General features: G+C 45.0%; 1 protein-coding gene across 5 annotated transcripts in view; it reads right to left on the reverse strand.

The window, feature by feature from the left end:
* Positions 1–771: 771 nt before the first annotated feature.
* Positions 772–23,443, reverse strand: part of SRL (sarcalumenin) — a 95,346-nt gene continuing 72,674 nt past the window's right edge. For 3 of the 5 annotated variants that reach the window (XM_090023115.1, XM_090023116.1, XM_090023119.1), the window contains 4 exons: positions 20,193–20,228; positions 7,564–7,680; positions 6,370–6,603; positions 772–5,225 (listed from right to left, as the gene is read on the reverse strand). In XM_090023115.1, the coding sequence (XP_089879241.1) occupies positions 4,414–5,225; positions 6,370–6,603; positions 7,564–7,680; positions 20,193–20,228 (1,199 nt within the window). In that variant the 3' untranslated portion in view covers positions 772–4,413. The remainder of the gene's footprint in view (positions 5,226–6,369; positions 6,604–7,563; positions 7,681–20,192; positions 20,229–23,443) is intronic. The other 2 variants (XM_090023117.1, XM_090023118.1) reach the window with 1 other exon arrangement.

The following is a 23,443-nucleotide window of genomic DNA, read 5'->3' on the forward strand; positions in this document are numbered from 1 at the left end:
GTGGGTTAAATTTGACCCTAATAATCCCCTCTTCATAACTCCTGGGACTGTAACTGAGCAGTACCTGTGAGGAGCTGAACACAAAGTGAGACCTAGCAGCAAATCCCTCTATGAGGGGGAGCAAGGTGGTAATTCGTGCTCGGTAATTCGGGCTCTGTGCCCTAAGGCCCTTTCCAGGCTGGGTTAAACTATGATGAGAGATGTTTGGTGAGGCCATCCCAACCCTGCAGTTGTGTGAAACAACAAACAGACATCAAGTTTGGGGGATCAACTTACATCTAATGCCAAGCCCATTCACCAAGCCACATGTTTTCAGTGTGGGGGAAGCCTAAGAGAGTCTCCCTTTCTTTGTGGTCTTACAGGAGGGAATATCAAAATTCTTTTCTCCTCTAACATGAGGACATGGTATTGGAAAGGCTGAGAGCCATTGAATTGGGTGTCATGGGATTCTTCCCTTTCCTTCACCATCTCCCCCTTCCAGGTAAGCATAGTCTGTTTGCAGCATGCTGCTAAGCCATGAGGCTTTCTGCTAGCAGGAGGAAAATGAATGGCAATCACATGAAGGCATCTGAAGGCAGCATTTCATCTACACGGGCAGTTAAAGGCATGACCTCTGGGATCTCTTTCCCTTTCTTTTTGACAGAAATTACTGGAAGCACAGCCCTCCCTCTTGGGGCCTACTCCTGCTCTCGTAAGACATTTACAAATGTCCCAGAGCCTGGAGCTCCAGCAATCTGCGGAAAAATAAATGAAGCAAATATATCCCTGGAGTGTGTTTGGAAAACACTAGGTTTTATTAGATGGATTGATGTTCAGAATGACAATTTTATCCAAAGGCACATAATCATGAATATCTAATTGGGAATATATTACAGATATGTAAGTCCTTCTAATATGTATGTCTAGTATCCTGTTAAAAAAAGCACACAGCTGTGGTATTAACAATTTTAGTTTTGGGGGTTTTTTTTAGCAAAATTACAATATCTGCAGACTCCCCATTTTCATTACAGATGCATTTCCCACAGCTCAACAACTTCTCATTCACACCATGGGGTTGTTTGTTTCCAGTAAAGTTAATCTGGTTTCATAAAACAGAGACAGTCAGATTGGTGGCAGGAGTCTGTAGTGATATCAGACTATGCCAGGCAAAGCAAGCTTTGAACTACAGGCCTTATTAGACTAACAGTCCTTTGCTGTGGCTACACAAGTCATGTTGCATGTCAAGATGCTTGGGAAAAAAGGCTATCCAAAGTGTGTCAGACTCCTGGCAATGTTGAATTGTCTTCAGCTAACAGACAAATGCATCAGGCCATTTCCTTTATTTTCTGTCACAGTTGCCTCCCCACTTTCCTTAAGGGCCACATACTATCAGGTGGCAGTGGGTCAAATTTGGGGTGCAGGGTATACTTTTAAGAAAAAAATATTAATGTGAGTTATTATAGGAAGGCTTTATGATGAGGGGAAGACCCATTCAGGGCCCTAGCTCTGGTGCTTTGCTTTTATCTATCGTGCAAAAAAGATGACATCATCAGGTAACACACAAGAGATCATCATTTTCGAAGCCAAGCCAGCAAGAGACATTTACCCAATGGAACATCCAGGCAGGTGTTATACCCTTGACCTTTCTCTCTGCTGCAGTGATTCTGGGCTTATATCCAACTGTGGAATCCCAGGCATACCACGATCCTCACCTACCCCAAAAGGACAGTAGTAGTCTTACGACCTACAGGATGGCTGCTAGTGGGCTAGAAGAAAGGGATGACAAGAACTAGAGGAAACAAAAAGCAAGAAAAAGGGGAAGACAAAGTGAACAGGAAAAAGACAGAGGAACACAAAATTAAAATGGAAGATTTCAAACTACCTGTAATGTGCGAAAGGGGCATTAGATTGTATAGTCTGACCTCCTGCGTAACAAGTCAAAGAATTTCCCCCAGGTATGCTGAACCTAAAGATTGTAGAGAAACAAAAAGGTAAAGAACCAGCAAGAAAGATAAGGCACTCAGAAAAGTCTGATGGCCTTATTTGCTTGCCATATCTAACTCACAATGAGATGCCAGCAGCAGTGACAATATTAGCACATTTCTGACAGTGTTTCTTTTCACTAGCTACTAAGAAAATCATGCAAAATAGGACAAATGAGGGAGGCAGCAAGTAAGCTTAACAGGACAATAAAAGGTGAAAAGAAGTGGGTGAGACGCACAAAGAAGGATATGACAAGAAATGGGCTAATATAAAAAAGGAGAAAAGAAGAATAGAAGTGAAGGCAGCTCCAGTGCAGGTTTGAGACTTTGCTCCATTCTGACTCATCCATGCATTACTTCTCTCTTTTTGCTATTTTGGAAGCCAGTTTCTCTCACGCCTCTTCTTATCTAATTTAGTGCCCCCTTCCTTTCTGTGCTGTGCACAGAATCCCTCAGCATGAAACTTGCCCTTTCCGATTACTCATCTATGTACTTGTACCTGTACTCCAGCACTCAGCCTCCAGGGTCCTTGCTGGATTGACTGCACAGTGCTGCATGGTAGCACATATGAACCAAATCAAGCATCCATGGAGCAATGTCTGCCAGACCTCACCTGGATCATTTCAAGGAACATTTAGCATTGAGGTTTCAGCACAAGGGGAGCTGAGTCACTAGCTAGTGTGGGGTGTTCCTGTTGTAGCCTGAGCTCCATTTCTGTTCAGGTGTTTGGGCTGGACATATGCTGCTCTCCAGACCCATGATGTTCTTATGACAGTTTCGGCTTAGCACCTCTCATGTTCTTTTTTTTTTTTAGAAAACATACATGTCACTTCTTTTGTCTTTCTTGTCTTTCCCTTGCCTTACATGGCATGCTCATGACTTTTGTTCCCAGATGGATATGACCCACTAGTATGTTACAGTAAATCCTCCATTTCCAGTTTTCATGAAGACCAGCATCATCTCTGGTCCATGTGACAGGGAGAATGAGGAGGAAAGGCCATGTAGCAAGCCTCATGCCTTCTAATACACCATTCAACATCTAGGCCAACTTCTGTCTATTTCTTCAGTTAGTTCTTATCTCACCAACCACCTGTGCTGGGTCATTCTGACTAAGACAATATATCCTTAGTTACAAGGCCTCTTCTTTTTTCCTTGTGCTGTATTCACCAGGTACAAAGCCCTATGTATGCAGAAAGGCTGGCACTGGTTCTGATGTTTTCCAAGCAATATTCGTTTATTCTGAGACTAACAGTTTTGAGTGTTGTTGTACCAGGACCGGGAAACAACATGGCAACCAAATTGGTTAAAGTATGACTACAGTCCATATAAAACAGGCAACCTTCTACTTCCTAATCTACAGCAAAAAAGACAGGAAGAAATAAAGGAGACCTATAGAAAATCACACAGTGTCCCTGCATTTCTTCAAATAGAACAAAAATGCAGAGACCTGACTGAGAAAACATGCAACAGTGGCATAAATGAAGTTAAATTGCAAATCAATTAACCCTCTGAGCCCTGGTGAGGTCTGTGTTTGATTTGTCAACATAGAATTTCGTGAAGTTAATAGCATCTGCATACACTAAGCACCCAGCCTCTGGGAGTGACTGATGCTTTCAGCTGTTTTCTTTAGCATTCTTTTACTTGGTTTATAACCCCCGTCTCAACCAGTGGTTATAACCAGTTATCATTACTGATTCAATTTCAGTCTCTTTCTTTTTCCAATCCAGACTTCCAGATCCCCCATGAAAGCATTTTGGATCTAAAAGCGATATGTTCTTAGAGACTGGACCAAACCTATTTTAAATCTGAACCTGTGGTCCTCGGACAGAGTGGGCTAATATCTATGTGAATATTAAAACTCTCAGTTAGAGGTCAGATGTTATCCAAGTATAGTGCATTAAAGCACTGAACCTGATGGCCTACAAGTCTGGGAAAGAAAACACAGATTAGTATTAATCTACAGGGACTTATAAAACCACAACCCAATATCTGCTTCTCACCTGAGTCTCCTTCCCCAATGGTGTCCCTCTCTGATTCTCCAAGATATCAAGGTGAGTCCACCCTGCTGTCATGCCTGAATCCCTATTTCTCACTCCCTGTCTGTTATAGTGTATGCAAAGGTTGAATTGCTTGTTCCATACTTGGGAGCTTCTGTACCAGTGAAAAAGCAGCTACAACTCTAGGTCACCATTCATTTGCTTTTACTTACAGCTTACACATTGCCTTCTTGAAATAACAAAGATAAAATATCAGGAATTCACAGTTTTTACTCTCTTTCCTATGCCCACCCAATTCCCCCCTGCCATTGATGTCAATGACTCAAAGTCCTCGTACAGTAGGTCTTGCCAGTGTGGCACTCAAAGGGTTAATAAACCATGGATTTTTTTTGGACAGATAAGACATAAGCTGATTCACCAATAGGAGCACATGAATTATTACATTACACACCGTGTTATGGTTTTCTATAACGGTTCTTTGGAGTTTCGCCACAGCCAGTTGTGTCACAGGAGAGAATGCTGGGCTTTTTTCCCAAGCCAATATTTCCTAAGAGATCAGGAAGCTCATTCGTAATGGCCTTTTCAATCTTCTCCAAGAAACATCCTCCAATGTAGGAACACTGTGAAGAGAGCAGCTTGAAGCTGGTGATGGGATTGATTCCAAAGAAGTCCTTATAGGCCTCACGGTTGGGCAGGTCAAACTTGCTGACATTGGTCTTTGCCAGAATGGACTTGAAGATGTAGAACTTGTCAGGATCTTCCACAATGTCCTTGAATACCAGCTCCCCATCACTAAAGAAGGTCATTTTGTCCTTGTAGGTTTGCAAATAGCGGTCTACCAAGAGGGCATGGATACGAACCCTGATGGCATGTTGGCGGATGAAGGCAATTTTATTCTCCAACCTGTTCTCAATCACCTGATTAAGGTCTTCCAGGAGTGAAATCTCTTCCTTAAGGAACAGATCCTGGTGGGTGTCTGGCTGGTATTCCAGGGGCCAGAATGAACTGACATAGACCCTGGGTGGTTCAGTGACATTGATCAATGGAGCCAGGCTCCAAAACAAAGCTCCATAGACTCTCATGAGCTCCTGAGTGGCTAGGCTGTCAGCTTTGTTCAAGATGATTCTGATCTGAGACTCACGACCTTTCAATTGTCGAAACAGCATCTCCAGTTCCAGGCCCACATCGAGCTTGGTAGGATCAAAGACGACAAAGATAAGGTCAGCTCTGTCAATGAACCACTGGCACACATCATTGAATGGGTAACCTTTGGGAGAGGAGAGAAAAAAATCCAACAGAAATGGACTGACTTCCATATCTGACACAGGAACAATTGATTCATCTCATAATAGAGACAAGACAAAACCCACAGTATCTCAGGCCCTGTCAGACTCAGACCTGTATTGTGCAGTAGGAAGCCTTGGATTTCTCAGCTAGTAAAACTGGGTAAAAACCCTTGTCACAAATCCCCCTATTGATGCATACTCAATTGGCAATGCTGCCTGTGTTGCATTCTGACCCCAGGAAAGTCAACGAGAGTTTTGCTATTGCATTAAAAGGAAACAAGATGTCACCCCTAGGCTTAAGCTAGAAATTGGAAGGAAGGGTGTAGAGATGCCATTTACTTTGTTAATCAATGCTCTGATATATTTAACGGAGATAATACCAATAGCATAATAATATTATATTTCAATAATACACTGTAATAATTGAATATGATACAAATATTTTATGTATTTTTTCTGCTGATTTTCATCTCTGAGACCTAATTGCTGGAAGAGTTTGTATTTTTCCACTTGTATTGTTGGCCCATCTGGAATTACACCCCTGCTCATCCCCTTCCAAATCTGCCTTTTTTCCTTGTTGCCTCTACTAATTCTCCATGTTCTAATTGATTTCTAAAGCCATGGTTGACCCCATCACTGCTGACTAAGATACTTAGTCTGTGGGATAAAAACCTCAGGATTCTGCCCCAGGTGTCAGATAGATAACTGCTGTAATACTAATATTCTAGTGGAATGTATTCTATTGTATTCTTTAGCACACTGGCTTTGGCAGAGGTCTGCCCCAGACTAACAAGAATATGATTTTTAAAAAGATGGAGAAACTGCAGTCCATGAATAAATAGCCCATGAGCCACTAATCACCCCCATCCTACTTAAGTATGTAAATATTGCACCTCCAAACTAAAGATGAAGTTTTCTGCATATACTCTAAATACTGGGCATGTCTCTTAGGCCTCTGCTTTGCTGCTATAATAACCCCAAGTAGGCACACTTTTGATGCCCCTGAAATGTTAAAACTAAGCCTTTGTTGTTAACCATAAATCCTCTTCACTGGATTTTTGTTATCATCCTGCAAAAATATTGCCACTTCTAATGCTCCTTAAAATGAACAGAGCAAATCACTACCTCGTTCCTGTTGCTTGCGGTTTTCAATGATGCCCGGTGTATCCACAAAGGTGACCCTCTCCAGAAGTTTATGAGGCACTTCTATCCCGATCAACTTCTCCAAGAAGTTCTGCCCAAACTTTTCGAGGGGTGAGAAGGAGCGTGCGCTGTCAGCAGCCATCACAATACCCTCAATGGTCTTCAGCTTTGGGCCGTGCATGATGACAGTGAACTCAGAGGTAGTGGGTTCTGCCCCTGTCCAGAAAGGAGACAAGCAAAACTCAGGCTGTGTTGCAAAGTCTAAGCAACTGGCTAGATTTGGACACGCCCTCTAGCTGAGACTCCCCATGGAAGATACATCTTAATCATGAATATAAAACAGAGGATCCAAGCCTCAGTGATTACCAGGTGGTGTCAAAGCATCATGCAATGGTATGCTGCACGAGTGTAGGAGGTATTATCTTCAGGGCAGAGTCAGGGTTGAGATGCCTTAATTGTAAAAGGCATGACAGAGACCCAAATCCTGCTTTGCTTCCATACCTTGATTATCCCAGTTCACAGATCTCCGTACAGAGCTTAATTCCAATGTTCTATATGTAGCTGTGATTAGGGATCAAAGGGAGTTATTAAGAAGGTCTGGGAAATGTCATTCCAGTTGTTAAAGCAAATTAATTGGCTCAATAAAAGGAAGGAAAGGAGAGAAGAAAAAGGGCAAGTTCCCCTCATTATATGATGGTTCTGTTGCTGGTTGGTAGGTTGCCTGCACTGCAGCACTTCCTGGGTTAGAGGATCTCAGCCATGGTTCTCTGGGCTGTGGGAAGTGAGACTGCTGAAGAGGCAGATGTACTGCTTACTCCCTGATGGGAGCCTCTGGGAGTTATGAGGAGGCTGTGCTGTCAGTCTCCAGGCAGGAGGAGAACAAGGAAACCCATTTCTCTCCCTGAAGCCGCCTCTCACTGTTACAGGAGCAGGTTTCCTGACTCCAGAGAGAATGACTCAGGACCTCTTTGTCCAGCATCATAGCTGTCATGAGAACCTGAAAGGTTGTAATTAGTAAAAATGGAGATTTATGAGAATGGGGCTGAGACCAGCTGCAAGGTAGATTTACAAGTGACGTTCTGGCTGTGACTGAATGAATACGTGGACTTAGAAATGGCAATCACCAGCTTGTACCTTTGCACAGCATAACAATGGAAGAGCCAGAGCACGTACTACCTGTGTAGAGCTGGTAGGGTGTGTCATCCAGGCCTAGGAGGTAGTTTATCATGGTGGATTTGCCAACGCTCCACGGTCCCAGGAAGAGCACCATCGGCTTGGAAGTAATCTCTCCATCTGCAGGCAGGGCAAGTAACAAAGGAAGTAAGCAAACAATTTAATCTTGTGCTGCGTCAGCAGCATTTGCCCTTTTAGATCCCTGCTGTAATGAACATCCTGTACAAACAACGAGGCATTGCTGGGGAGTGTGAATGCTTAGCTACACATTCCAAGCTCATGGAAACATCCCACGGTCCCCACTCTTCAGCCATTCGCAGGAGCAGGGCAGAGCTGCTGAGCTGAACAGGGAAAGGGTCAGTGTTACACATGTACAGCCATGCTTCTTATTCCTCTGTATTTTTGCTTATCTTTTATAACCTGCCTCACTGAGATGAGAGAGATGGATTAGCCAGGCCAGCCCATGCCTATTCCAGTTACCATACAGGTTTGACTCTCTCGGCAGACTTTCTCGGTGCTGTCAGTCATGGATGAGGTAGAGGAAATGAACTGAGTGCAGCTCCTCTCCGCCCTTCGAATGCCTTCTGTCTGCTGCCTGCTTCTGCCCAGTGAGTATTTGATGTCCTGTATAAACAGCTGAGTATATGGTACCCTGGCGGGAGTGCTTTCCACAGGGTGTCATAGCACCAATTGTGGCACATGACTGGGATTGAGGCTTGATCCAGCTTTCATCAAAGTCAGTGGGCAAACTCCCACTTTGTACAGTTAGAACAGACCTTCAGACTATGTCTACCCCATAGTGTGTGTGTGTGTGCATGCTCGCTCAGGGAGGAGTAGGGATTCCAGCCAGGACATATTGCTGCTATGGTGTAGACATACCTGCATGACCAGTGTTTCTGTAGCAGTAACACATGGAAGAACCAGACTCTTCTCAGGCCTTACTGTGTTTGAGAAATCTCTTGAGCAGAGATGAACAAATTAGGCATAATTCCACTATTAGCTAGCATGCGATAGTCAAAATATCACCCAGCAAGAATTTAACTGATTCAATCCCATCTTGGATTAATGCAGACGAGTCTTGTGGGACTGACTCTTTCCAGATTACACAAGGCATTGAAGGGAAGGGTTTTTGTTTTTAATTCTACTTGAAAAAAAAAAACTTATCTGATGAATTTAGAATCAATTTTAGAGACCCCCATTTTTAAAGGCACCAGTGGATTCAAAATGTGCATGCCCCTGCAACAACTAGTACTTTTGCAGGATTGGTAACTGCAGCATAATGGCTTCTCTGTTTTGCACATATGAGTGGTCAAGTGAGAACGTTTGTGTGGAACAGATTCGCAGAATTTTGCAACTGCCTCTTTATATCTTCTTTAGAATGAAACTCAATTTGGATTTTGTCAACCACTCAGCAGTCTCTCTCGGGCTCTGGGATGTCAGAACTGCAGCTAGACAAAAGGATTTGTCATTTTTTCAATTTTGTACAACCATTTAAAATACGAAATGTTATTGTTATATAGACCAAAGTGACATGCACAAAATTCTGGAAGGGGCACTGCTTCTCAGCACTTTGTGAGCAAGGTCAATGCTTTGCCCCAGGAAGGGGATAAGTGCTGGTTCCAGTTCCACCATGTGTCAGATAAAGATCTGTCATTCACTCACCTAGTTTTCCTCCCCAGCCTTTTGAGGCCTTGGTCACAGCTACTCTCCTTCCAGCTGGTCAGATCCCCCTTTTACATATGGGAAAAAACCAAGTGGCGCAAACCCCTGCAGGCTTTGAATCAGGGTGGAAAAAAGATGCTGCTGGTTGCATAGCATGATGCAGCCCAGCATGTAGGACCCAGGGAGAAAACGTGCTGGGAGCCCCATTGAAATAATGAGTTTTGTCATTGACTCTGAAGGAAACAGGATCCAGGCCTCCCCAAATAAGTAGCCCTTATGCAAATAACTTGTCCAGCTGAAGCCAAGAGAAAGCCTTGCAAAGTAGAATAATGGTCTTGTAGGATCAGACCTGAAGCCACCTGCTGAGAGGCAAGAATTAACATCTCCTCTGGGCAGGGTGATGCAGATGCTCAGAACTTCCTAGGGTCTGGCCCTGATCTACCCAAAAGCACACAACCTCTGCATATAGGCAGAGAAAAAAATCACCCCTCCCTGTTGCTGCCAGTGTTGTGCAAAGGAGCCCCCTAAAGAGCCATACAGTTTGCAATAACTACCGTGAGCAGCACGTCAAGTTGTGCTAAAGATCAGCTGTAGCCATCATTCTCAGGTGACCCATATCATATGGCATTCCCTCCTATTCTGCTTATGGCTGGGCCACAGGTAAAGGCTGACAGGTCTGCGACAGCTGAGGCTAGCACATGTGATCCTCGCAAATTAAGCTTGTATTTTCAGTGGTAGAGATCCTGGATTTGATCTTTGCTTTCACTCATAGATTCAGTGTTATGGTAATACTTAGAAGGCTTATTTCCCTGTACTAAACTGAAGCCATGGCATAGCCTGAGCAGTGGAGGGAACATGTTGAAAATAGTTAGACATCCCATCAAATTTATCCTGTGCATATTACATATATTCATTTATGTACCATAACTCAAATAATATATAATACTCCATATAAGAATAAGTGGTTATTAAAAAAATAAAGCAAAATGTATAATGGAATGGATGTCATATTGACAGCATACACAGGGATGGATCTTGAAGAAAATCAAGGAAAAGAATGATTAAAACTAATGTGTTGTTATATTGGGAGTAGATACAAATATTTTCACTAGTGTCTCAATAAGCTTGATAGATATAAATGAATTCACCCTTTTTGCTGACTCCCAATCAGGGCAGCACTTATACACCTACAGAAAGTCCATGTGGCCTCTGAGGGTGGTGATTTAACTTCATATATTGGAAAACAGAGGGTAAGCAGATTGCCTATAGTCACCAGCAAGGCTAAGTGCTGTCAAGAGTATCAGGGTTTTCTCTCTGAGGGGGGCTAAAACTAGGAGGAAGAGGAAGACAGATTTACAGCACAGGCCCCTCACAAGGCACATTTTGTCCCCTTGACCGTGTCTACATGAGATGCTACTGTGCAGATGTTACTGGGCATTTATTTAGTACTTATAAACAATAAATAGTAACCCAAGTTACTGCACAGTAGTGCCAGTGAACACCATTTTTGTGACACTGCTGCACAGTAGCGTTGGATCACGGTTTTTGCCACAGAATGCTATCATGCAGTAGTATCGGGTTACTGCGCAGTCAGTGTCTCATGTAGACACAGCCCTTGTGCCTCGAACTACCTCAGACAGGCTTCCCCCAGCTTCTTCTCTTTTGTCTGGTTGCTCCCCTTTGCTGATCTCCAGAAGGTATTCTGTCCCATTGAAATCATGTCAGTTTTGCCAAGAACTTCAGTGGAGCCTTCACCTCCTCTTTCACAACTCCTGAATCTCAAAAAGTTCAGCTTCAAACTGCTCTGCCACTGGCATCTGATCCCTAGCACCTCACACGAGGTGTTTATCCTGCTTCACATCCCCAGTGACACCAGCTTGTGAGGTTTGGTCTTTTGTGTCTTTTACAGTAGTTGCAGGAGATGTCATTGAGTGGGATATGGAGACTCCTTTCTCCTTCTCCATCTCAATGTCTGATTTTTCTGCTTCTGCAGTGCTCCCAGATTAGGGAATGAAAGGTCAAGAAAGGCCCCTGGAAACCAGGTACACAGTCGCCACATTTATCAGACATGGCCCCACATTTGCCTTGCCTCCCCTCTGCACTGCAGTGCTCACATCAATGCTTTAATTAGAAGCAGAGCTATGGATTCTAGGGGCTGCAAGTAATGAAAAATAATTAGTTCTAATGGCAGCTACTGCTACGTGTGATCAATGCCCAAGTGGCAAAGAGGAAACACACAGGAGACCTAGGGAATGAGAATCTATCACTTGGGAAGCAATCTCAGCCATACGTAGAGCGCTGAGTTACAGGAGATCAGCATTGTTCACTGTAAAGTGCCCATGGAAAGTGGAGAAGTGATCAGCATGTGTGATCCAGCCTGTCACCCAATTCTCACCTTCACCTAATATAAAAGCAGACCATGGCATCCTGCAAATTGCAAGGATACCATAAGACTGCAGCTGGCAGGACATTTAGGGCTTGATTCTCAGAAGTGCTGAGTACCCACTACTCCAGCTGAAGTCTGGAGGACCAGCAGAACTTCAGGCAGTAGAGCTCTTCTGTCGCCTCTTAGATCTCTTCATTCCCTGCTCTGGCTCTGGCTCTGGCTCTGGCTCTGACTCCTCTCTCACATATCTTTTCCTTTCTCCCTCTTTAAACTTACAGAACAAACCATAACAAACAATAAGTATCTAGCAGCCTCTCATCCAGTGTCTGGTAGCTTGGAATTCCTACCGAATGCCAACTACATACTGGGAGTTTTATTATTTTGTGACACACTGTTGATTAAAACAGTCTGAGCAAGTAGATGGAGTTTCTAGTTCTCCAAGGTACCCCAGGATACTTTGTTGGTAACTGTCAGGCCCCCTCTACACATTACAGGTACGCACAATTAATTGTGCGATTACCTTAAGACCAGCTACTTATGCAAAGTACTTATCGCATGATAAAAAGCTCCAACCAGCTTTAAAAGTAGACCTCAAAAATGTGTACTAGCTTTATAGCTGGTAGCTATTGAGCTTTAATTTGCAGGTGTAGCAGGGTCTCCGCTGCAGCTGGAAGCCCCATCAGTTGACAGGGCTCCCAGCTGCTGGCGTACACCATGTCCAGTGTGAAACCCCTGGACCCTGAGGACTGGGCCAGCTGTGATCTCCAGGGCTCAGGGGTACATGAATCCCAGACCTAGGGCATTGTGGCTGCCTCTCTCCTCAGGGCCCAGGGGTTTGTCTCTGTTCTGCCCTGGAGAGTAGGGCTGCTGCAATCCCATGTCTGGGGGTTTCACATACCCACAAGCCCTGAGAATCATTGTTGCCTCTATCCTCATGGCCTGGGCTTTATGAACCCCTGAGCCTTGGAGATTGTGGCAATAAGGTGATATACACCAGCCATAAGGCACAATGGGATCTAATGTGCAATCCCATAATCACACCTCCTATCATGCAAGTATGGTATGGCAGGAGGCCCGATTATGTGGCTTACATATTAGATCCCATAATGCCTTTACCTACATGTGCAGAGGGGGCCTCAACTGCAGAGCAGGGAGAGTGCTTGGTGTGATTCGATTTTTGTATTGCCATATGTTTTCAGTGTGACTCTATCAAAGCTAAAGATTTTCAACAGATGCAGAGGGCACTGGGTTCACTGTATTTTCTCTATTCTCACAAGATGTCACTTTGATAAAATAAAAAAAGAAAAGCAGGGAGATTTGGAGCCACTCCAGTTAAAGGACTGAAGTCAGTGAGCAAAAGAAATTAACACTTTCCAGCCAAAAGCAAGAACAGCAAGTAATCAAACAGTTCAATGGGAGCTTGTAAGCAAAAATGACCCCAGGCAGAGCAGCACAACTTTTCACTTTAACAGAAAACTCTTCACAAAATTGCAGGTTCACCAATCAGGAGTCTCTTAGTGTTTCATTTAGTTGTGTGCTCTAAATGCGTGATGCCTCTGCTAGTTTCTGCGCTGGCATGCACCATGGGAAATCCAGCCGAATGAATTAAACCAGTGGTTTTCAACCTTTGATCTGTGGACCCCTGAGTGTCAGCAGACTGAGTCTAAGGGATCTGTGAAAGATGATTATGATTAATCAAAAGTATGTGAATACCTGCTCTTACAATTCAAAGGAGTCTGCACCTCCATTCAAAATATTTTAAGGGTCCACAAATGAAAAAAGGTAGAAAAACCACTGGATTGGACACTGGAGGATGTTGTTACAGAGCCCACAAGATAAAAAAATCTTGTGAGGGATCAGGAAGAAAGTAGAGCCAGCTGGCTACAGATAAGCTGTATTCAGAAGGAAAGGAACGTGTCTGAACAAGTTATTTTTGCCCCGTTTGACTCTGATTGGTGGACACTGAATTTTGGATGCTTATCCCCATCAATCAGAAGGGATGTTGCACCTTAAACAGAACAGATTTGTTTTGGACCAAAGCAGCATACATATGCACCTGGCCAAAGAAGGCCTCAAGCCCTGTTCACTGTCCTCATACTGAAGCCAAGTGGTAGAGAGGATTGAGACCTGAAGAAACAAGCATCTGCACCGTGTCATGTGTACCTGGTTTGTAAGAGGAAGGAGGGTAATTTCTAAGGATAAAGGGACATCAATGGGATAAAGTAACTGGAGTCATTTCTTCACTGGAGATGAGAGAATGAGAGGTCTCTCTGTCCTGCCCTTGGTGCTTTCAGCACATTTTCAGAAGTGCTTCATATGCAACAAGTCAACATGAGGGGGAAGCCATGATGGCCCTGCTTGGGTCCCCAGGACAACATTCTGGGTGATGCTCTAGGATAAAAGTGCTTCTTTTACTACCTAAAGACTCAAATTAGCATTCAGATTCTTAGCAGGGCCAGCTGAGAAAGTATATCAGCACTCAGCTGCATTTCTGGGATCCATCCCACACGCACATCTGAAGTCAGATCTTGGCCCTGTGGTATGGCCTTGAAATGGGAACTGCAAAGAAGGGGATACAAAAGAAGCAGGCTAGCTTTTAATTACCAGCAACCCTCTTCTGATATCTTGGTGTGGCTTAATAAATCTGTACTTAAGTAGAATGTGGGTATCAGCTAAAACATAGCAGGCCTAGTCCAACTGTGGTCCTAACTGCAGCCTTGAACAGCATAACACCAACAGCACTTTATTTGTCTCATGATTGATGCTTAGGCTAATCCCAAATTCAGGTGGTGTGGGCGTCCTTGCCCTCACAGGTACATGGCAAAGTTCTGGATGTTAACCTGAAGGGTCACCTTCTCTGCCGTAGGATCTCAAGATGCTTCAGGGCCATATTACACGTAAGATGTGTTAACAGCACTTGAAACATGAGCATCTACACATTTAAGCAGTAAAACCTGTGCTAAGTGTTATTGTATCATAGCAAAGATAGGACTTTTTGCAAGAGAAATATAGTTTCATAGTTTCTAGGGTCGGAAGGGACCTGAGTAGATCATCTAGTCCAACCCCCTGCCATAGCAGGAAAGAGAACTGGGGTCAAACGACCCCAGCAAGGTGTTCATCTAACCTCCTCTTAAAGACCCCCAGGGTAGGAGCCAGCACCACTTCTCTTGGAAGTTGGTTCCAGATCCTAGCCGCCCTGACCGTGAAGTAGTGCCTCCTGATGTCTAGCCTAAATCTACCCTCTGCCAGCTTGTGACCGTTATTCCTGGCAGTGCTCAGGGGAACAGGGACATCCCCAGTGTCTGCTGATCCCCACTGACTAGTTTATAACAGGCCACCAGATCCCCCCTCAGCCTTCTCTTGTGGAGGCTGAAGAGGTTCAGGTCCCGTAGCCTCTCCTCATAGGGCCTGCCCTGCTGCCCCTGATCATGCGAGTGGCCTCCTCTGGACCCTCTCCATGCTGTCCACATCCCTCCTGAAGTGCGGCGCCCAGAACTGGACGTAGTACTCCAGCTGCGGTCTGACCAGTGCTGCACAGAGGGGGAGGATCACCTCTTTGGACCTGCTCGAGATGCATCTGTGGATGCATGCCAAGGTGCGGTTGGCCTTCCTAACTGCCTCCCCACACTGCCGGCCCATGTTCATCCTGGAGTCAATGATGACTCCAAGATCCTTTTCCGCCTCTGTACTGACAAGAAGGGAGTTCCCCAGCCTGTAGGTATGGTGCTGGTTGTTCCTCCCCAGGTGCATCACTTTGCACTTGTAGGTGTTGAATCCCATCCTATTCTCATCCGCCCACCCCTGTAACCTGTCTAGGTCAGATTGCAGCCTATTCCTCCCTTCTAGTGTGCCCACATCCCCCCACATCTTAGTGTCATCAACAAATTTGAACAGGGTGCTTTTTACCCCCTCGTCCAAGTCACTGATGAAGATGTTGAACAGTGTGGGCCCGAGGACCGAGCCCTGCGGAACCCCCCTGCCCACATCCCTCCAGGTTGAAAATGACCCGTCCACCACCACTCTCTGGGTGCGGCCCTCCACCCAGTTGGCAACCAATTGACTGTGTGGGTGTTGACACCACAGTCCCCCAGTTTCTTAATGAGAACAGAGTGAGAGGCAGTGTCGAAGGCCTTCCAAAAGTCCAGGAAGACTATGTCTAATAATTTGGTGAACTGATCACAGAAGGCCACCAGGTTGGTCTGACAGGACCTGCTGCTAATGAACCCATGTTGGTTGCCCCTAAGCATGACCTCCCCTGCTGGCCCCTTGTGGATATGTGCCAGAATAATTTTCTCGAACAGCTTGCCCAGGATTGAGGTAAGACTAACTGGCCTATAGTTTCCAGGGTCCTCCTTCTTCCCCTTTTTGAAGACGGGAACCACGTTGGCTCTCTTCCAGTCCTCTGGCACCATGCCAGAGTACCACGAGTGCTCGTAAAGCTGTGCCAGGGGTCCTGCAATGACCTCAGCCAATTCCTTTAGTACTCTAGGGTGGAGATCATCTGGACCAGCTGACTTGAATACATCCAGTCCCTCCAGAAGTTTCCTAACTAGTTCCTCACTAACCCTTGGCCTAGGTGTGCCTCCCCTGGGGCCTGAGGAGGGCCAGAGGCGGGGTGACTGTTCCAGTCCCTGCTTAGGAAAATGGAGGCAAAGAAATTGTTAAACATGTTGGCTTTGTCATCTGGTGTGATGAACAAATTTCCTAACGTGTCCTGCAGGGGCTCCACATAACCCCGAACCTTCTTTTTACCCCCTGCATTTTTAAAGAAGGACTTCTTGTTGTCCTTGATCTGGGTAGCTAGTCCCAGTTCCATCTCCGCCTTGGCCTTCCTGACTGTCCCCCTACATCCCTGAGCAACTGCAGTATAGTCATCCCTGGTGATGGTCCCTCCTTTCCATTGGGTGTACGCCTCCCTTTTAGCTAGGAGACATTCCCAGATGCTTTTGGTGAGCCATGGGGGCTTGTGTGCTCTCCTGCTCCCTTTGATCCGCATTGGGATTACCTCTGTTTGGGCTTGGAGGATCGTCTCCTTAAGGAGCGACCACTCTCCTTGGACACCTGGCTCCCCTCCCCTCTGGGACCTCAGAGCCTCCCCGACTATTCTCCTTAGCTCATTGAAGTTTGCCCTCCTGAAATCTAGGGCTGCTGCCTTGCTGCAGGCCTTTGCCACCTTGCGCTGGATGGTGAATTCCAGCAGGCGATGATCACTGTCGCCCAGGTGGTCGAGCACCCACAGCCCCCCTCTGATATCTCCAGATCATATTAAGTAATATGTGTTAAGTTATCATTGGACTGCTCCAATGATAATACAAGCACAGCTAGCTGACTGTTGGCCCTGTATTACACCAAAGTCTTGAACTGAACCCAGTGTCTCTCTTTGCCAGTGGCAGACCTGGCCCACTCCATGGATCCAGTGGCAGACACAACACTCTCTCCTGGGCTTGGCATCCCATAACTCCCTCCACCTGCCATCAACAGCAGAGACGTGTAATGTCAGGGGCAGGTGTTCTCAGGCTGGGCAGTGCTGGGCATATGGCAGGGAGGGGATAGGCTCCAGGAGTGGGCGTTGCATGTCCTCATGGGTGGATGTGCAAGTTGCGCTGTGGTCAGGGGCCGGGGGAGGAGGGAGAGTGGAGACAAAGCACAGCTGGCTCCAGCCCTATCCAGAATGGACTGAGACTGTAGAAATAATTACTGTGTGACTGCTCAGGTCATTTTGAATATGGCATGATTGTGGTTACTATGTCTCAGATACATGTTAAGTGGCCTGTGTGACATGGCCCTCAGATGGGTGAGTCTTAGAAAGAATTTATGGTGTGCATTTATGATCAGAAAAAAAGCAAGGAAAACCCTGTTGTGGCCTATCTGCTCTTTGCCTCAAGTGAGCCATTCACTGAGTCTGCTGGCAAAAATGAGATGTTATGTCTGTCAGCCCTGCAGCGTGTACTCCACTCTGCCCTGTGCATCCGGAGCAGACTGACATGCTGGATGCTAAAAGGGCTGGAAGGAATCTTTGGCTTTGAACTGCCACTTGGCTGAATTGCACTCAGAAGTCTGATATCTGCTTTTGTCTAAACAGGCCTGTAAGTTCCTGCTTGAAGCTAAGTAGCTTGGACTATGCAGCAGCTCACACACCAAAAAGCTTAGACCTGGGCTAGCTCACAGGCAGTTCATCCTCAAGGCCTGTTCTGGTGCTGGGGCTTTCATAACATGAAGAAGCTTCATTGCATTCTGGTGACTTCCTGCAGCTCTGCCTGCTTCCTTTCCTCTCCTCACCTCAGGCCCTGACACTGCTGAGCTTTCTGCCCTGTCCTGGGCATGAACTCAAAAATCCTGGCAGCGGACTTGAGGGAGAAAGCTGAAGAGTTGATCAAAAATGTTTTTTTATCCTTTATTTCCCAGAATCTCTCCTCTTGACAAGACACAGTGCACTGTGGAAATTCCTGGCCATGATGCAAGATATGCAAGTTATAATCTCACTGGTGAATGCAAGGCGGTGGGGGGGGACACATAAGGCAAATAAACGACAAGTTCCACCAGCCAGCTCTGCCAGCATGTCCAAACTGAAATATTTTGGTTTTCAGGTTTATCAATGCAAAACCAAAATGTTCCACAGAAAGCAGGTGCTTTTCACAAAATTTCATGTAGTTAAGTACTGAATCTTCCCCTGAAAAACAATTTTGACAGATAATTTTTAAAAAATCCTACTTTATCCTTGTCTCATTTTTCACATGTGAAATCCTAGCCAGGTCTTCTGTTGTTGTCCCAAAAGAGACACTCCTCACTGCCTTAAACAGAGCTTAGCTGTTTACACCAAAGATTTGGCCCTAGATCTGTAAAGCATTCATTTTGCCATTATCTGTCTGGTAAGCAAAAACTGCCTTGACTCTGATCCTTCCAAAGTCAATAATATAAGCAGGAAGAATTCAGAAGGAGATCTTTTGCTGTTCAAGGGAGTCCATTTTCCCCTTCATTTTAGAGACAAATTGGTAAGTCATTTATGAAAATAAAATAATTATTTTCAGAATAATTAACAAAGTGCCTTTTAAGAGACAAAGGTAACTACACCCTTTAAAGCTGAGCTGGTGTTCCTCACCAGAATCCCTATACATCCCTTTCACAACACGGTACAGTGACAACAGCACGCCATCAGCACACAGATGCAGAAGAGTTCTGTTGTGTTCTAGTTTTGTGGGGCTACCAGTTTGACTAGCTGTGGGCTAGCAACAATAAATGACCAAATACAATGCATATAAATAGGGCAGGTCAGAAAAATTGAAATTATTTTGTCAGAAAAATGGGATTTTGTATAAATCAAAATGCATTATTTTGCTTTGGACCAGTGTTAACCTCTTTGTCCACCTGAATCACTGTCATAGCTCATGGGAGTGGTAGTTCCTGTTCCCCAGGCTCCTGTTATCTCCTCTGAGCCTTACTAGGTGCCTGAGCTACATCTCCCTTGATACATCACAGTCTCCCCCTGTTGCTGGACTGCTGCTGAGCCTCATGGCTAGTCTCACTCCCACAGAGTGGTAGTGTCTGTCTTTTTATTCCAATCTTAGACAAAACCAAATCTGGAAATATTGGAATTTCCTACAGGACAGAAACTCTACTTTTTATCAGCTCTATGCAGAATATCATCTGTTGCTGTCTTCACTTTTCCACTTCTCATTTGGTTTTTGATTAATATTATTTTCCAGTGTAGCATTAGACTGAATATTGCACAGAGAAACTGTATACAGGCCCTAATTTTGAGGCCAGAATATTGATGAGGGTGGATACAAGGACAAGGAATAGTCTGCATCTGCCTCAGATTCCATTTGCAGAGCTGGCAGTTGGAAAGACCTAGATTTGTCTTGTAAACTGAGAAAACTGGATACAGACATCAGAGAGCAAAATGACCCCCTGCTCCAGAGCATCATTTTTCACACAGCAATGCCCACCTTTACTAAGGCCAGAAGGTTCAGCCTTAGATGTTTCCTTCAATGCCAAGTGAGAATAGGATTTTCCCAACCTAAATCTCACAGAATTGCTCCTGATTCTGGGGGTGCCTCCTGTGCTCTGTAAATGTAGTGAATTTTCAGGTGTTGCAGCCACACCCTGCAAAGCCCTCAAACCACATCCTTGAGGAATTTATCCCAAAGATGGCAGTCCATGATAAAATACCTGTAGCTGAAGCCTTCAGAGTGATTTCATCCCTCACACAGAGCTTCTGTTTGCATCTGCAAATGTCTCTGACTGAATGGGACAGGTTCACCTGACAACACCTACTAAAACACTTATCCTTCTGATGCTGACTCTGCCACTTGACACATACCATGAATGTGTGGTCTTTTAGAGAGAGCCATCTAATGCAAAATATTAAGTTCATACAGGCATATAATTAGATCTAGCTGGTGGATTGGTGCACTGGGTATATAGTTTGGACAGTGGATGTGGGCTCTAGGCATCTGGCTTTGGTCAATGGGTATCTGAAAAGAGAAAGAATGATGACTTTCAGCAGATGTAGACAATGGTGAGAGGCCAGTGAAGAGGTTAGCTGGCTGCTAGTAGCATGCAGTTGGCAGATAGCGATACCAACCTGTGCCTGAAGAGGCAAGGGTGCGTCCAGGGTAAGCTGTTAGAAGGGAGGGGATGGTGAAGAGAGAAAAGGCAACATGAGTGGAAGAGGAGTGGAAGAGAGGTGGTCAATTGGGCCTGACTCAGTGAGGCAAGGGAGCTGAAGGTTGACCTTAGCCTTCTCCTAGACAGAAAGCAGAACCAACTGAACACTTCAAACACTCATGAAAGGCAAAAAATAATTAAAGGTCCACTGGAATTCAGAGTTCTTGCACTATGAGACCTCTACCACTGAGGACCAGCCTTTCCGGCAGGAGGTTTACCCAGGCTCTGATGAAAGCCCCATTCAATAGTGGTGTCTAAGGGAGGGGTTACACCTACAAAACCGAAGCTGGCTGACTTGCCTGTAGCAAGCCACACTTGAGGTTTGTTCAACCGACACACAGGAGCAGACTCAAATAAAATGTCCTGTGTCTCTTCTGCTGGGTTGCTTTTACCTGTTTCCCCTTCCTAAAATTCCTGATTGTGGAAGACACTGAGGTTAGGCATGAGGCACTCTTTGATGTCCTTACGAAATGTCTATGCATGCACAAACACATGGTAGAGCTGTCAGCATATACCGCTATTTGCTGTGACTTCTCTTCAGGCCTGTGTCTTTAGAAGTTCTATTGAGGATGGAACTTGCAGGGCAATCTCCATGGGCTACAGAACGCTGTCAACTGGTAACCCTAACTTGGACAGAATGCACCCACAGGCATGCATAGTCCCAGAGAGGGACTCTTCTCTGGAACCTGGACACTTCTGTATAAAATGTGTAAACAGTGGCCTTGTGTACACAATGGAAATGTCAGTTGTGTGGAAGGAGATGACATATCATACTTACATGCAACCACACTTCAAATTGAAGTTTTCTTTGCAAACACATCCAAGAGAAAGAACACATTGCAAACAAGATGGATTAATACATTTTAGAGAAAGACTTCAGTTTCAGCTTAAAGATTTAAATAAAATCTATTCCATGCCAGAAAATTCTACAAGTGACCTTGTATTCTGGAGAGCTACAGCAGAGGGTGCTAGCATTTTTATAACCCCAAAATGCATTGGTAGCCTTGGATGGCAATATAGGCTTGGTTCTGCTCTCAGCAGACATGGACAAAATGCTTAGTAAAGTCAGAGGAAACTGTAACCCTGTACTAAGAGCAAAATTTGTCCCACAGAATATAAAAAAATACAGGGCCACTGTTTTTAATAGAGGAGTGAAGAAGCTTACTGATTGCTAGAAATGTGTAGGAAACTTACCGTTGTATATTGGCTTACATCTTAAAAGGTCACACACATTTTATGATTCTCCTGCTCCATATTTGTCCCAGCCTCTGGGACCCATCATGAATCTTGTCCAACTGCGTGCAGCTGGGGCTGTTACTGAGCTATATCTCAGGCAATTTCTATTCTATTTTCAAATATCCTTCCCCCAACCCCTTTCTAAGGAAGAGTAATGATGGTATTTAGGACACATCAGAAAAGCATTTTAGACATCCATGCTCAGGGAGTTCGCTGTCTGCCATTTGAGTTATTGATGCAGCAGAGGTAAATGGAAACAGCCAATGTAGCCTGTAGCTTATGTAGCAGTATAACCTCGCCATGCAGGGAAATTGGCAGTAAAGCCGATGTTGGTGGGATGGTAGATGTGAAACCTCTCTCAACACTATAGTGTCATCACCTTGGCTACAAAGTCACTAGGGCCTTTTGGCACATGGGGACACCTCCTAACCTGGCTACAAGGTCTGCTTCTAAATGTTTTACAAAATACTTTGTTCACCCTTGTAATGTGCCATCCATTAGAGGGTATAAGAGAAATGTTCCATAGAAGTGGATCCTTGTCCTATTTTGTCCTGCAGAGAGCTGAGCACCCTTCTTTAAGATTATATAGAGACTGATAGTGGGAAACAATAAAAGCAACCACTAAAGGGAGGCCTGGCAAAGCCTTTTCAGAAGCTAAGCTTTGCTGACTGAGATGGTCATGCTTGCATGAGTTAGGGGATTATTTGGTGAGCTCCATGCATGTGCCTATGTGTGTGTATGAGCATGTTTGTGTTACAGGGAGGTTGTCAGAAGATAGCATTGAGAAGCAGTTGTGAGCATAGCTCAAAAAGGGAGCAAATAGAAAGAGTTCCTTGGAGCACAGAACTGACCAGAGGGGCAAGGCTTGCAAACTGTAAGCAAGCAGCTACCTGTTACTTTTTGTTTCTGCTTTGTTCAGAGCAACCAGACAATGTGTTCTTTTTAATTAAACAGGATTGCATCCAGCAATGTACCTAACTTAATCATCTTCTCCTAATGGATACAGACCTAATGGATACAGAAGGTCATGAATGCCAGCTAGCTGTTTGGCCAGGGGAGAATTGATATTTCCAGGGCACCAAGGGTGGCATCCTGTTCTTTTCTGGATGCCTAGGTATCCAGATTTGGATTTCTTTGTATCCACAAGGGACCTGTGTAGTGGTCTCAGATGCTACTGCACAAGCTCAATCAGAAAGTCTGTGGTATGTGGCTTTTTAAGACTGATGCAATCAAAAAATGCCATGTAGATGATAAGCTCTGTAAGATGATAATGCCATGTAGATGATAAGCCTAGGCCTCCAGAAAAGAATAGAATGATATCCAAATTCAACTCCCAAAGTTCTGTCTAGCAGGCACTGCTATCTGTGTGAAATATGAGAGACAATCTCTCTGGTGGCCTGTTTCTTATTTAGATCTTCCATAGCCCACTGTAAGAATTTTGAAAAGGGGTCTCCAGGACATTACATTGTTCACAGAATGGTCTGTAGAATGATGCCCTGTCTTCACCTCCCAGCTGGTGCCCTTAGGTTGTACCACTGCTTCAGAGCACCAGAACCATTCCACAGGCTGACTGAAAAGATCTTTAGAAGCAAACAAGACTTTTGCAGGGTTGCTGCTGTGGAACTGGCATGACTGAACAAGCTCAGCAGAAACTGATGAAATGTGTCCAGCAGGTATTTTATAATTATTCTTGGCAATGTCAGTTTCTGGGCTCAGACTTATGGCCCACAGGCTGGATCTGGCCCGCCAAGTGATTCTATCTGTCCCACAGCAGGTCCCCTAAGACATGACCAGCCCAGGCACAGGGGGCAACCCAAGCTGTGACACATGCGACCAGTTCCACCAACCCCGTGTGTGGAAGTGCCACCTGGTTCAGAGCACAGCCTGGACACATTTCATCAGTTTCTGCCAAGCTTGTTCAGTCATGCCAGT

This window comes from Crocodylus siamensis, chromosome 12 (assembly GCF_052110815.1).
Source record: "Crocodylus siamensis isolate JL-2025a chromosome 12, ASM5211081v1, whole genome shotgun sequence".
NCBI lineage: Eukaryota > Metazoa > Chordata > Crocodylia > Crocodylidae > Crocodylus > Crocodylus siamensis.